This window comes from Amblyomma mixtum, chromosome 6, assembly GCF_055824585.1.
Source record: "Amblyomma mixtum isolate Tamu chromosome 6, ASM5582458v1, whole genome shotgun sequence".
NCBI classification, from domain to species: domain Eukaryota; kingdom Metazoa; phylum Arthropoda; class Arachnida; order Ixodida; family Ixodidae; genus Amblyomma; species Amblyomma mixtum.
This window is the reverse complement of record NC_143017.1, coordinates 122,537,373-122,553,482: the sequence shown is the minus strand read 5'-3', so window position 1 is coordinate 122,553,482 and position 16,110 is coordinate 122,537,373. Positions and strand designations below refer to the sequence as shown.

General features: G+C 48.0%; 1 protein-coding gene across 1 annotated transcript; it reads left to right on the top strand.

Moving 5' to 3' along the window:
• The first annotated feature begins 2,790 nt into the window (after positions 1-2,790).
• Positions 2,791-14,604, top strand: LOC149340246 (acetylcholinesterase-1-like). Its single transcript, XM_089550696.1, has 3 exons — positions 2,791-3,086; positions 5,514-7,029; positions 13,248-14,604. Exons 2-3 carry the CDS (start codon positions 5,528-5,530, stop codon positions 13,399-13,401), a joined length of 1,656 nt encoding a protein of 551 aa, XP_089406822.1. The 5' UTR covers positions 2,791-3,086; positions 5,514-5,527; the 3' UTR covers positions 13,402-14,604.
• Positions 14,605-16,110: the final 1,506 nt, after the last annotated feature.

The following is a 16,110-nucleotide window of genomic DNA, read 5'->3' as shown; positions in this document are numbered from 1 at the left end:
TGCTTGTTCTCAGGAGAGTGGCGCCAAATTACTGTATGATCTGCAACCTACCGACAGCGACTTCGGTGCGATTCGAGCTTCACGGGAATTTAATTCGTCATGGTACCAATATCAGAAAGCTACACCCCTTCGATTCGGAGCTCCATGCTTAAACTGTGAATACCGCCAGGCTCCCGTTTTCTCGCCGGTTTGTAGAGGAGTTCTTACTAATTCTTGTTTGTTGAAAGTGATACCGAGTGCGACTGCGAGTCCTCAGAAGAGCCGTGCATGCCGACTTATAACAGTGATTCACACGAACAGCAGTGGCGCCTTAAGCTAGATGCGGGACAAGCTGAAATGGGAGGGTTGAAGGAACATAGAGTGCGCTTCTATTGCTTCACCGCTTTAAAGCAACAATACCTCGTTTAACGCTTTCTGTCATCCTATTCATCATATGTAAACATAGTCAAGTGAGAACAGTCAGGCGTCCTGTCCGCTTCCAATTGTACAGAGGGTTCCGGGCCTCGCTACGTGCACGTACATTTTAGCCTACGCGCAACACGATTGAAGAGCGAAAACCGATGGGGCCGAAATATGGTATTGTAGGATGAGTACCGAGTGGGCGATGAAAGGCGCAAAATAGCGCACGTTCCAATACGACTGACTACGTTAAAGAGAAAACTAACGCTTAAAACGACGACACCATTTTATAATCGTTACGTCAGTCTCCAAGACGCCTCGCTCCTAAAAAGTTTTTCCTTTGTTGTTTTCTATAGTTTGAATGCGCCATAGTTTCCTCCGGGTAAAAGCTACTTTTCACGCTTTTCCTATAGAGCAGTTTCGCTGCCCGAGAACAAAATTCTGCAGTACTCGCTTGAAAGAAACAGCTTTGTGGTGTGCCGGAATGAAACGGGCGCTTACACTGGCAAAACGAGCGCCCCTATTGGCACGGCGCTCTACAAACGCCACACACGCATGACTAATGTGCCCAGCCGCCGCCACAATTACCGCGGTCCCATTCTTTGTCTTCGTTCTAAACACATATCCTGCTTTCACTTCGTGACGCCGTCGCTTACGACTTGAATCGCGATCCGACCTTACTTATGTGCAGCGCTTGTGGCTCACCGCCTAAGAATTATCTTTTTTTTTCTGTACTGTGATGCACTGCATGCTTAGTACAGAGCATGATGCACAGAACAAAGCGACGCGCAGTGCGTAGCTTGTGGTAATTAGCTGCGCAGATACTGGTTACAAATTGCTCTTCGTCACCGCGAATTGTCGCGTCATACTGTTCTTCACTCTCAACACTTTTTTAAAAATTCTTTTCTCTTAATTTGCTAGCGATATTGTGCTCCTGTCTAAAACAAACTATTCGTGTACATGATAATCTACTCACGGTGAAACCACCTTTTCTATTAATATATATTGCAAACAACAGAGCAGCTGATTGATTGATTGATTGATTGATTGATTGATTGATTGATTGATTGATTGATTGATTGATTGATTGATTGATTGATTGATTGATTGATTGATTGATTGATTGATTGATTGATTGATTGATTGATTGATTGATTGATTGATTGATTGATTGATTGATTGATTGATTGATTTGGCGCACAAGGAGAGGTAGGAGTAATGCATGAGGCAGTATCCTGTAGCGGTTTCACTTCCTATTCATTCTTTGAAGTCTTTAATGGCTGCCGCTTCTGATATTCGAGGCGGCTGCACTGCTAATGGTGTTGAGGTTCGAAATCAACAGAAAAAGTAAATGTTAGAAAATACACGTCTCTATGGTTGCTAACATCGGTTGTTTCACAGACGCCAACCCAAGCGTAGATAGGTAGCATGAGTTTTACCTGCCGAAAAAAATTATGCAGCCCCAAAATTTGTCTGCCACAAGACAAAGCAGAAAACGAACACTACAACAGACAGAAACTGTAGACACGCAACTTACTCCGAGCATCTGGTTCATTCGATGCGTTCCATGACGTGAGCAAGAAAATCGAAGAGGCTGCTCATTTTTCTTCTCTCTGTGAGTTCTATTTTCGTTTCAATTTTTGTTTCTACATTACTCAATTTGTAAAGGCAATCGATACTATTGCCTCGCAGCAGTGATGAACTCCTCCCCACACGCCTCCCAGAGCGTCCCTAGCTAACTATGTGCATTCCCCAGCGCTCAGAGCGTCTCACCTCAGCTCCTTTCTCCCCACTGCTCAATTAGACCTCCGCCTAACAGTCCGCAAGGAGTGACGCAATCGGAGGGCGTGTACCACAAGACAGCATGCACCCTTGTCTTTAATCCGCCCCTACTGACGGCATATAAGGCAAGCCAGACCAGCCTCAGGGCACGGAACGAAAGCCGGGGGAGATGTAAGAGGGGGGGGGGGGGGGGGGGGTCAGTGTTGCCATCACACGGGTATATTCGCATCGGCAGCGACTGCGAAAGCGTTACACACCAACACACGCACGGATTCGATGAGAAAGAGGAGGGTGGGGGAGACGCGTTCCACTTTCACCATCGGTGTCGCACTCCTCAGTGCTCGCTCTCACTTTCTCTGCACTCGGTGGCGACGGCGACGCCGGTTTGTAGAAGAGAGGGCAAAACGCGGAAAGAAAAGAAGAAAGTTGAGGAGGGCCGCAATAAGGGTAGCGGCGGAAAGTGCGCGCGCGGTTGCGTCGGAACAGTGCCCGCTAGGAGCGAGCGAATCCGGAAGCGGTGGCGGCTGCCTTTGCGTCGGCTTCGCCACCATCGGCCTCGAAACAGAGCAGCACTGCGCGTTGGTGGTGGTGGTGGTGGAAGAGGCCAGTCGGAGGCCACAGCATCGAGGAGTCCCGTACACTGAATCGATCAGACTGGCTCCCCGCAGGCGCAAGGATCGCACTGCAGGGGTCGACACAGGCTCGTCAGTCTGCCCACGTTCTGAGTGCGGACGGTGGTTAGCCGGTCGTGCAGCCGGCTCTCGCTGACTGGGGCAGCCGGCACAGTTGAGCAGCCGAGCCCTGACTGTGGACTGTTTTGTGTGCGACGGTATCCGCACGTAGCCGTGTTCTCTCTCCAACGTCATCTCCTGCTCATCACTCCAGAAAAGCAACAGAAGTGACAGGTGAGTGGCATCTTGTTCGCAGGCAGCCAGCCAGTCAAGTGCCGGAAAGAGACAGACGAGCGCCCTATAATCCTTTCCCTGTGCTAGCATCGCCCACTTTATCTTTACTTTTTGGATATGATTATGCATCTAGACCAAACAAAACTGAGCAAATGAAAGCGCTCTTGAGCCGGTTACCACTGCATTTGTAGAGCACATTCATTTAACGGCGCAGGGCTCCTACGAAGCACGAATTTGGACCGCTGATGAAGGCACGCCTGTGGCATTTCATGAAGATTGTTTGTAGAGTAATAGGTTCATGTATTTACAGTTTATATCCTAAGAAAAAGCACTGAGAGATAGGCTGCGTACTCCTCGCTTTCAACGATAGGACAGCTTACCCACGAAAGCCAACAAGAACGGTTCCCCAGGCAGCCAATTACTAACTGCGCCTGCGTAAAGTGTGTTCCGTGTATATTACAGATATTCATATTTTCTGCAAGCAGGAATATTGCGGCAATTACTCGCATCATCAAGGAGCCACAATTAGCTGAAAGGCGCAGTACACAAACGTAACCAAGTCAAGCAAACGTAGTACGAAGTAATCATGGCCATAAAAGCTTTCACCCTCTGACATCAATAGCAGTTCAGCCACGCAAAACTAAAACAGCTGGAGTTGGAAAAAAAAAAAAAAAAGATACAGCCAGCTCTGTCCTCGAAACAGCAGAAGGCCAAATGAAGGGGAATTTGAATGCCTTCGCTCTAGCCTTCAGCTCGACAGTTCATTAGAAGACTGAAAAAAAGGACTTTTTGTGTTTTTTTTACTTACGAAGAGTAAGAGCTAGCAAGAGAGAAAAGAAACACGGTGATGGGACACTGAAGGGCGCCTGTCCTTTTTGTGCAGCCATGTTAAATAAAGGTCGGCCCTTAGCGTTGCGAGCAGCGCGTGTGCTCCAGCGTTGTACGAGTAACAGTGAGAATTATACTTTTGCTGATCGCGGAGCTTCGGTATTCCGTGACATACTTCACGTTACCGACAGGAACATGAGATAGCTATCCTGCGTGTATTGCTTCATCGCCCAAACATTCGTATTTCTTTTCCTTTTTCCTTGCATCAGCATATTTTCTTTTCTCTATTTAATTTCCGGCTGGCGCGATAAGTGGTTACAAGGTGTTACTAGTTTTGCAAGGCCATCAATCGCGGAAGCCTTCGGTGTAGTGTCGGGTCGCCAGCTGCATCGTGTGCGCTATTTTGTTTCACCTCTTTTTTGCACGCGCGGTACTGAACTTGCACCGCTATTCCCATTCCACTCGGACTTCAAATACTCAGTATGCTACGTGCGACGTGTTGCGCGGAAGAAACACGTTTAGAAAGGAAGCATTGATTATTTACGACTGAATCAATCCTCGATTGCATTGCGCACGAAGCTGCCGGTTGAAAGTCCATCCTTCGAAGGGAGGGGGAGCGAACGTGCTCTTGTGATTGTACCATATGCCGTTCTCTTAAATGTTGAAAGAACCTGCTCACATGGTAGATGTGGTTTCACATGAATCAGCCCTGCCAGAATGCAATCATCGAGAGAAGTAAGCTGCAGGTCTTTTAGATGGCATCGTTCAGAACACATTTCGAATTACAAATCGTATAACTACCCCGATTCGGTGCTTATTTCGCATAGCTGCTTGGTAAACACAGCAAGCATGGCCTCTCATACGTCACACTTTCGTGAATTCATCCAGCTTTTTAAAGGCCTCCGTAAATAAGGCTCCTCTGGAGACATGCCCCTATTCACTCTGCCCGATGCGTGCGAGATGAATCTATTGTATCATACGCTTTTTATCCCCCATGCGGTGGGTGCCGTTATTTAACAGCTTCACGGCAGCAAGCAGGCAAATTCAGCAACAGTCGGAGCCATACTAGGTACACCAAGCGGGGTCTCTGCTGAAAGTTCTTGTTGCTGAGCGTCGCTGCCCGAACCCAGGCACAGTGGTTTGCGATAAGCGCGACCAAAGACGTTGCTTTTCCCAGGGGTCTCCAATCTGAGAACAGCGGAGTCACTTATCTGTTTGTATACATTATACGCCTACGCCAGATGCAAATTTGCTTTTGCGGAGATACGGGCCGGGTGTTTGCATAGCGAGTGTTAATACTCGCTTGAATTATTAAAACGGACGTACCCCGCCTACTGGCGTTACCTTTCTTGTCTTCTGCTCAGACAGTGTGGGCCCATAAAGCAAGGTGTTCTGTCCATGGTCGGCCCTTTGACATTAATGTTCCTCGCTTGGCGTTCGGCATACACTAACATTTAAGATCACTACGCCCTTTGCACCAAAAAGGAAAAACAGGTGCGTGTTGTTCCTGAAACAACCAGTCCATCGGGGCGAGCGTATCTAGCAAAACATAGCTTTTGTTTGTTTTTTTCTCTTGTTCTATCTTTTCTTCACGCGCAGGCACCTCGAGCGTCATGCGGTTAGCTGCTTTCCTGGGCGTCGCTGCTGGTCTAGCTGCCGTCGCCTCTGCGGCGAAGATATACCGCCCTGCCGTGTACACAAGCTCCGGAAAGCTCGTGGGGCTGAAAAAAGAGGCATTCGGCCGGCCTATCGACGTCTTCTACGGGATACCCTACGCCCAGCCACCTCTGGACGAGCTTCGTTTCCAGAAGCCTCTGCCAGTGACGCCCTGGAAGGGACTTCGCGATGCTTCGACGCCACCGTTCCCGTGCAAGCAGCCGGACTTTTTCGTCCACCAAAACTACACTATACTGACACGAAACTCCACTGAAGATTGCCTCTACCTGAACGTGTGGACGCCCGCGAGGTACTGTCGAGATGTCAAGACCTGTGGTCCGAAGGCCGTCATGGTCTTCATCTACGGCGGGGCGTTCACGTACGGCAGCAGCAGCTGGTCCTTCTACGACGGCATCCACTTCGCCGCCGCTGGAGATGTGGTCGTGGTCACGCTTAACTACCGGGTCGGGCCATTCGGCTTCTTCAGCTCAGGACTGGATGGCCTCAACGGGAACCAGGGAATGTACGACCAGATCCTCGCGCTCACCTGGGTCAAGTCCAACATCAAGCATTTCGGTGGCGACTCCGAGTTGATCACCGTGTTCGGCCAAAGTGCGGGAGCCATCTCAGTAGGCTACCTGCTAGTGTCGCCGCTGAGTCGAGGTCTATTCCGGAGAGCCATCATGGAGAGCGGCAGCCCCTTCTGGATGCTGCACGACAGCCGAGACACTGCACTTCAGAAAAGCTACTCTCTCGCTAATGCCTTGGGCTGCACCAAGGGATTCGACAAGAGCATCGAGGACCCGCAGGTGATGTCCTGTCTCCGCTCAAAGGACGCCAACGAGATCGTGAGCGTCGCCACGGAAGTCCTAGGAACTCAAGCTGAAACTTTTTTTCCCAGCCGTGACGGCGAGCTCTTCCCTGATGACGCCAATGTTCTCATGGATGCCATGAAGACTTCTGGCGTGGAACTGCTCATAGGAAACAACAAGAACGAAGGCACCTACTTTGTCTACAACTTCCTCGCCAAGGGGCTCAAATTCCACAACCTGGGGCATATCACAAAAGATGAGCTAGGTTTCTACATGGTGCTGTTCTTTAGGACTATGCTGCAGACTGGAGTGAACGAAATCCGCGAGTTCTATCTGGGCAAATTGAACAGCACCGACCCCAATGTGGTGCTGCAGCGCGGATCGGATGCTGTGGGTGATTTCCTGATTACCTGCCCCAGTCGCTATTTCGCGGAGAAGTACCAGCGAAAGGGACAACCGGTGTACTACTATCAGTTCTCGCATCGACCCAGCTTCAGCGTGTGGCCCACGTGGATGGGCGCGACGCACTTCGACGAGTTCCCCTTCGTGTTTGCGCACGCCATGGCCTTCCCCGAGATCGTGACTCCTGAAGAAGTCACGCTCAGCAGGCAAATGGTGGACATCTGGACAACGTTCGCCAAATTCGGGTGAGTAAGGACGGCCGTAGTAGATCGCACATTCTTCATTTTGAGGAGAAATGCGATACACCATTGGTCTTTGGGAAGCGCTTACTTACTTTGCTTTTTTTATTATGTTAAATAATCTGCCGTACAGAGCCCAAGGTATACATCGTGCTTATGCTACTCCGTTTCTCCGTGCATATTCGGCATTCCCGCTCAGCGTTCGGCGCTTGCAGCTTTGCGTGAAAGTACAAGCTTTACGGTCCTCTCTCTCCTTCTCCAGGCGCACACGCAAACGCGAGTGCAACCTTAACTGAAATTACATATGCGCGTGCGCACACAAAGAATGTTCCTAAAAACAAAGTAATTCTCAGCAGGCACTACAGGGAAGTTTAGAGTCCTGTTCATATTGTTACGTAAAAACAATGCCCCATTCAGCGTCGTTTCACCTCGAATCACACATGGCCCCGGCATTCTTCAACCTTTCTTTTGTGTCTAACGGACTTACAGCTTTAGTAACTAAAGCGCTTTTGTGTGGGGCGCAAGGCCGTGGTTTACATTACGGGCGAGACCGAGGTGCCAAGGCCAGCCGTGCAGTCAACTACCTTGGGTTCTATACAGCCTCCAGCCGCGCACTTAGTTAATCTAGATTCCTCCTCCGCATCATTTTTTATTGTCGTTATGTTGCTTTGGAAAGCTGAACCATATGGGCGAGGGCTGTTAATATTGATGTCGATGTACATATCCTATGCGTCCAACGCGTTGGAGGTAGTAATCTTTCACTCGGAGCCAGACACGGCCACCGAAAGAAATGCATCTGTTCTCCTGCACTCGCCTACACCTCGACCTCATTTTCTTTTTGCGTCAGTTCATTGGCTTTCTTCTGCCTGCACCCTTTCTCGCTTAGGATATTAATCTGTTCCCTTACATCTATTGTATTCTACCTTTTGCTTAGAGAAACATGTCGTTATATGCTTTAAGTTCCTAAAAATATGCAGCGCTTCATAAGTTACAGGTTGTCATCGGGTAGTCAGCCACCCACTCCACAGGGCGAATCTTTCGCGTGAAGAAAAAATATTGCTTTATTGCTGTAGTGTAGGTTTGGAGTACTGGTTATAGCGCATACAGGTGGTGTAAACACACAGCAGACTGACTGTAGTCCGCTGGTCATCAACTATTGCCTGCTAGAAACAGCTATGTGGATCCGGCCCTTGACTGGCTGACAGCTTCCACAACACTGCGTGGTATTAGTGTGGCACAGTAACTCAGCGCCACCGATTGAGCCAAGCGGTTCGCAGCTCTAGGCCCTTTCTCCCCGGCATCATTGCAGTCAACAACTCCGCGTTCCTAACTCGCCCTAACAAGCATGCCTCGAACGTGAGCTGTTTCAGAGAGAGTGGGCCGGCGTGGTGAACTTCATTTCTCCGCGCATACAGACGAGGTACTTCACCATGTTGGCGATTCGTGCCGTTCGTGTCGTACACCTTGCCCCGAAGAAAACGCTGCTTTCTCGCCCCGCTACCTGCTTACATAAACGAGGGACCTTATCCATTTGCTCTCGTTTACAGCGCGCAGGCTTGTGGAGAGATAACTGAAAAAGAAAGCGGGCGAAGCGGTATCGCCTAATTTTTCGATCTCGCTGGGAGAGGTTTTTGTTCTTCGCGTGATGCTTCAGTTGAAGCGGGAGTAGAGTGAAGGCCCTATCCAACGTCTCTGACGCAATCCAGCGCAGCAACGCCGTATATTATCTTCACTCTGTGAGGGCTATACGGTGTGCTGAATGCGACCGAAGTCGGGCAGGATGTTTCGCAAAGGAACAATTCCATGCACTCAAAACGATCAGTTTCGGCTTCTCCTCGAACCAGGAGTGTGCTCCGAAGATACCCGCGCGCAGCGCAGATGCGGTATCCAATTTTATTGTGGTTCCCAGCCATTCAGCACCTGCAAGAGTGCCGAAGCCGGCTTCAAAAGTAGCGCTCATTGCGTCTTGAAAATTATACAGATCTCGACTACCGTTTTGTTTGTTCCACTAATGGCACGATAGCTGCGAATGATGTGCCCTCCGCCTCCGTCGCTTTGGACGAGGTGTTATATTACACCGTTGTGAATGCATTTGATTATTTATTTATCATATCTTACTTATCTTCGCTGCAGATGAACGAACTACATGAAATATAGAATTAATTAGAAACTACCGCCGCAAAGTGGCACTTTGGTCATTCGCAATTTCTGCTTTAGGTTTTATTATCTGAAGCTCCAGGACAAGCACCTTTAATGTGCGAATGAGATGAACCCTCACCTTTCGTAGAAACGTTGTTTGCAATATATCCTGTGGACGATCAAGAGCTCCTAACACTGCCGTAATCGCAGCTCGGACCGGAGCTGCCAGCAAAGGTTATGCGCTGTCTCTCTTCCTATCTGCACAATCGTGTTCACGTAGTATAAATATAAACAAAAACGGGTTGCAGTGACGTCACGGCTCATTCAGCCACGTATTTAAGCACACCCCCGTTTTGTCGGGCCCTAGACCGGGCGTCACCTTTACCCCAATATCGGCAGAGTTTGCTCAATGCATAAAGGAGAGGATCTACCGCTCTCAGACGGCAGCCCCTAACCCTTGCGCCGGCAGAGACCTCCGGTGCTCCTGAGAAAACCATCGCATAAAGTACTCTCTATAGGTTACCGACTAAGCACAGTCTGGACTACGAGTATCAAAGGTCGAGAACCGCGCCTTTTCGTAGATAGCCCGACGTATGCGAGTGCAGGCCTGGCAGCGACGGCGAGATTTGTCGAGACATGAGACTGGCAATTATGGGTGAGCCGAACATAGGCAAGGTTCACTGAGTGAGTGAATGGCGGCCGGGTCGGCTGATGACAGCAAGTTTCAAGGATGCGCACGCACAGTTCGTGCCTCCGGCACCCAGTAATTTCGTTCGGGGTTCAGAGCTGCATTGAGAGCTGTTATACTCTAACCGGAGCGGCGCCCCAGGCAGTTACTCTGAAGTATTGAGAACAGAGACAAAGCTGTTGTTCTTTGTCTACGAGCGTCAGCGTTCCCCGAAGCGACAACGCACCAACGTTCGCCGGAGAAGATCGCAATGCGTCATGAGCAATAAGAAACGGAGGACAAAAAACGGGGGCATATATAAGAAATTTATTTTTGGACTGAAAGTTTCGCTGGCAGCCCATAAACTTAAGAAAAGCCGGCCTATGACCTGCGCGTCCACTTCATTTTCCCTTCACTGACTGCACGGTCAGCTGACACGCTCGCCCTCTCAGCACACACATCGGCTACAGTAAAATTGGACAGTTTACGAATACTCCGCGTTTCGCAGGGTATTTCACGAGTTGTTCCACTAGTGAATTTTAGGCATAGACTTGTTCCTGTCACTGAGTGCGTTCAGTGGCGATTTCCGCAGGCTGAATGCCTTCTTACGAGCGATGTTAGGCAGGCCTCTCTAAAGAATGCAGAATTTCATATTCCTTGCCCTTCCCCTTTCGCTTTTTTAGTGCACTACTTAACACAACCCAACCAAGAATCTTGTGTGAAGCGTTGGAGTAAGTCGGGTAAGTTCGGGTTAATTCGGAGGAGCGTTACGCGAGCTGCAGCCAATGGAGGAAGCTCGGGTAAGTTTAAAGGAGCACCGCGCCAGCTGTACACAACGAGAGATCTGCTTAAACTGGATCAGAGCTTAACCTAATTTTAATATTGCCGCCGGACGTGCTGAAGACCCAGCAAAGCAAAACCATGAGCCAACCAGGCTAAACACATGCTTGGGCACGTCTACTCGGTTTAACTACGTTAAAGTCCTACCAGCTTTTTTTTTTAGTCATTAATATTTCCATTCCTTTTCACGAAAAGTTTGGTATTAGATACGTAAATAATCCATTTTTGTAGAAAACCGCCGCCAGCTATTAGTGAAAAGAACGCACTTCAAATCATGTCTCTCTCTCTCTCTCTCTCTCTCCTCTCTCTCTCTCTCTTGCACGCTGCTAGTTCTTGCTGCAGCATAGATTTAGACGTAAGGCTTCTTCAGAACCACCATGGTCAAGAACAGGCACTTATGTATATGTAGTATTCCATGGCTCAATGCTCGTTAGTTTGCCACATATTAAAGACGTGTATTGTTCTCAAAGTGTAACCCTGTGGACACCGGATGCCCTTACTGCAAGAGTTGAATATTTGTGCCCTTGGCTGCAGAAACCACAACATGTCTGGTGTGGCATCGACGATTCTGAGTTAGCAAAGTAGTGGCTTTCAAGGAAAAGAAGATTAGTTGTGTCAAATCATCTATGCACATCTCAAATTAGGAATCAACTGTGCCTCAGTATTGAGAGAAAAGCCACATTGGATTTTTTGCGCAAGAACTACCGTCATTGCGCCTTCGAACCTCCGGCTTCTGACAGAAGGTGAACTCTTCAAGGCCAGTAAGTTGCGCAGCTATACACAGATCTAGACACGCGAGTGCTCACGTTTACGCGGGCGGCAACCGCTTTGGCAAGTTGTCAAGACTGCCGCAGGCTGCTTCGGTGTCCAACTGAAGCAGCTGAATGGACAGGTTTTTAGCATACTATGAAGTGGCTTCTTCCGTCGGGTAGAGCACCGGGGTTACGCGGTTGCAACATCATACGTGGACTGACATTTACCTTGGAACATTACTTTCGTGAGATGGTGACGCGATTGGCGTTTATGGTGCGTGACAGAAGTATTCGCTACGTGATATTGCCGCTACCCGGAACTGCAATAACTTCGGTGGAAGTCAGTCAGCCGGAGCCAGGGCGTCAAGATGCCGTCACGGGCCACTGCATATGTGTCGAGCTATCCTTTGCTCGTTTCCGTGTAGGAGTTCCAGCGCTGTGAGACGATGCTAGTAACGAGGAATAAAACACGTGACAACGGGAGAGTGACGTCCTTCTTCGCATAGCCTTAGCACCAATTCAGCAAGCAGGAAAGCGTACACCGTGGTTAGGTGTGGCGCTGGTTAGCCCTAGGCAAGGCTACAAGCTTAAACAGTAGGCGGACGAATTCTACAGCTCATTTGGGGAGCACTCTGTGCGGCGAGCGGAGGCCTTGAGTTTACAGTCGGCACCAGCAGTACATCTTTTTTCTACTTTTTTAAATTTTAGTTTCTACAAGGAACAAATTTCTACCGAAGACAGGTTACAGTTTTCACTTCTAACGGCAGTTTGAATTTAAATTGTACAATTCACTCGTGCTTTTTAAATTTCCGCATTCCACATTCCGTTCGTAAATAATTGTGATTCCTTCTGTATTTTAGGATATCACGATCTAAAATCTACAAATGGCACCGGTTTGAAAGTGAGCGCTTTATCAGAAGGCAGTCGATGATTACTACCGAGTCATGGTCGTAAATAGCAAATTTCAATTTTTTTCCTCAGTGTATTTCTTCATGGCGCAGAATTTTCTTAATACCTTTTCAAAGTCAACGCTTAATAAAAATAAGGCAGGATCACCGGAGTAAATAAATATTCCCTTTTTTATTGCTTATTCCCGAACTAATGTGGCAGTGGTCTTATTGTTCTTTCTTAAATACACTCAGAAAGTGGCCTTTTACTGGTCTCCTCGTAGAGGATTCGCACGATGGGTATGTCAGGGCTAGCATGTTACACTACTGCATTTAGAGAGATATAACTATAGGCAAATGGACAAGAACACGAGACAGAGATGGTGAAGAATACTTGGTAAAAGACGAAACAGTGGAGAAACGAACTTCCAGTGCTCGTGGGCGTCTTTTCACAGCGCTCGTAATCATTTCTGTGCGCTGAATTTTCCGTCAGAAAACAAGCATTAAGTCACCAGAAATTATTTTGCTTCGTGTCTTATAGTGGCTCTAAAACAACTATCGGCGATGCCCCGTTATTTCGGCATGCCATTGCGATGGTCATGCATGCACAAAGTCGTCGTTCAATGAAGCATCAATCCCCAGTTTCTGTTTCTGTCTTTATTTCTAAAATTATGCTCGAAAACGTGCTACGCTGTCTTCTCGTCAAACAGGGCACTTCATTTTGGTAAAGCACCACAGCAGTTCTGGTAGTATATAAAAGGCTCAAGATTGCTGCCGACTGGAAGAAACACAGTCGTAATCACTCTGGGAGTTAAATGCCTCCAGCGATACTTCTGTACATAGCCGATATTTTTATTTTACCTGCCAGTCTTTAAAGTAATGAATGGTAACCGTTGAGCGCGTTCGAACTCTCTCCTCTGCAATTTTTTTTTCCCCCAGGCGCATGACAACGCTGGGAAAGATAGCGTGGCCTCGGTACTCGGCGGCGGGACCCTACATGGTGGACATCGCACTGAAAAGCCTCACGATCAAGAAGGGACCTCAGGAGGAGAACTGCAACTTCTGGAGGCGCTATTTCTCCCTCGACGGCTGAGGATCGCTGCCTGCCCCGTTGCAGACTGCACAAGTGCCAAAGTAGAGCGCACAAGACATCGAAATCCAGTGCGTGCGGCCGCCTGTAGAAAGAGGCCCGCATCTCATAAGAGTGACAGTCCGTGCATCGCTTTTGCGACACGCGTAAGGTGACGAAGTGAAAAACCACTGCAATAAGTGGAGAATCCTGTACCACGGCTAACGACAGATAGCTAGGAAGTGACACCTTGAGAGTCCTCACTAAGCAATCGAGGTGTATCTGACGATATTGCGCTGTTCTTCAGTCGCATTGTTCAGCGCCGTCTTTGTGTCACTTTTTGCTCGTTGTCCTCGTTGTGTAGTGCTGTTGCAAAAATTATGAATCAGTACCAACTCGCCCAGACTTCCATTCTTCTGCATTGTTCGCCCCTCATTACGTCGAGAGGCAGTTTATTTAGACTATTGCTGGTATAAAAAGATCCTAAGCTAATGTAATTTCTTATCTTTACAAATTCTCAAGTAAACTAAAGTAGCTGGGTCTTACGTTCGCGCACTCACGAGAGGCTACTGTTACTGTTGCGATTGTTGCCGCCAAACTCTGTTCGCAGTCAGAATAACCTCAGACAGCTCGTAGCAGTTTCAAAACGCAGAATAAGTATGTAAGTTCCCTTAATGTTATGCGCCCGCACAATCGGAATGAACACGTTTTTATTTTTTTAATTGGGGCCCTCGCTCTTTACCGAAGGGCATGTTTAGCCTCCCGTCAATGCAGGCACAGTTCGACACTGCCTCGAAGGTGTGTGTGTGTGTGTGTGCATGATTCTTTAGTGAACATTTGTAAACATTTAAGAGTACTAATGGCACGCAATACGACATAAACTAAATGTTTACTGTAAAAAATTAATTCAGAAGCGTTCGAGAACCACTGCACCCTCATTGTTCCGAGTAAGGAGTCTGCAGCCATATACCACATCACTTCATTTTCTGCATCTAACACGTAAAGAAAGCGCTTAATTGATCCTCATCTCATTCTGAAATAAAAACGCCTTCCCCAGTCGGGGAAACTGAGCAGCAGAGAATCACGGCTCGCTTCCCTGCACCGGGGGAGGGGGGATGGAAGGAGGATAATAGGAGAAAGAGAAGCGCGAAGTAAGAATGAATTAAATACAAAAATGCCGCACTCGAAAAGCCTGCGGCATTGTTGCAGCCTGTCGCGCGAGCACGACGCTCTCAGGAAGCTTAGTAGTGCATAGGAAGACTTCAGGGACGATGACCGCTGTTCAGGACACGGCTTGAGTGGCCTATTGGGCGTCCCTTTGTTGAAACGCAGGCACCTAACTGAACAGTCAACTCCTTTCTTCGTCTTGTCATTAGTCTGAGAATTCGTGTCCCCGTGTCCCCCCCCCCCCCCCCTTTCGAGTAACTTTACAGCCTAAGCAACTTTAGGGTAGGGTTCACGGTGGCTGCCTGCGACAATTTTATCCACACTGCCAACACGCTGAAACAAAGCCCTGTTTTCAGCAGTGAGTCGAGTCTGTCTCGGCGCGCAGGTGCCTTGCTGAATCCCTAGTCGTCTATCGCGCTAGAATCACGAATCAGCTTATGTGTATTGAGTGTACTAATTGTTGTGTGAGTATTTGTTGCGACCATTTTGTTCACTGCGCAATGTTGTCATTTGGAATAAAGCGCGAAAGATGTTGCACTTACAGATGCGCAACTGTTGTGTCGTTCATCTAGCATTTCCTTGCTTCTGCCGGCAAGTATATCGCCTTTCTGCACAAAAGCGTAGCAGGAAAGCGTTCGGTATCTGGTCGAACATAAGGCAGGTGCATCTGCCGTTTTAAGACGTGGTTAGCTGCGGCTCCACAGACCCAGGCACAAGTGGCTGGAACTGGACCGCGAACGCGCTACACCGTGAGTGGCATTTACCGGCATTTTTTTATCTCTCCTACTCTCCAACTTTTCACCCCCTTCCCTTACGATGCGGGGGTTCTGGTATGTATACGCACTGAGACTGTTATCGCGCCTTTTCTTTCTTTATAAGCTTCACCTCCTCCTCTAAATATGAGTAAGAAGTGAGCGAGTGTTCAGAACAGGCACTCCTTTGGTAGCTGTTTCCCCTGCTCACTTGCACCAGATGCACGATTTGTCAGCTGAGAAAGCATTTAGTAATCGGACAAAGATAACTAACTTGAAGTGGATAATAACTGCATAGGTTATTTACAGCACTACTTCTAGATCCGTGTACCAGCTGAGAAAGAATTTAGGAATCGGGTAAAGCTCACTAGTTTAAAGTGGATAATAACCCTCTACAAGCGCATATTTTATTTATAGCACTACTTGTAGCAAGAAATTTCGAACCCTTTTAAGTAAATAATGGTCTGAAATAAATGCGAGATTCTCCTCTAGAAGCTACGAAATATTTTCCATGCCTAATAGCAATTTTAATTGAAATAGAAAGGAAAAGTAACTGAGAATCTTTTCATAAGAAGTAGAGTTAGTTCATGACTGTTGTTCTAAGTTGCATTGTCCTGAAGTTCGGCAAGTGAAAACTTCGAAATATGAGAGAAATGGCAAAGTCCAGTTTATGCGACTGAAGCTCGATGAAAGCTCATCACTCAAGTCTACGTCACGGACCTCTTACATTCACGTGGAGTGCAGATCGTATTCAGTGTTTTTAATCCCGTTGAACGTTAAAAAGTGTATTATTCCGCGGTTAGACTCCATTCTT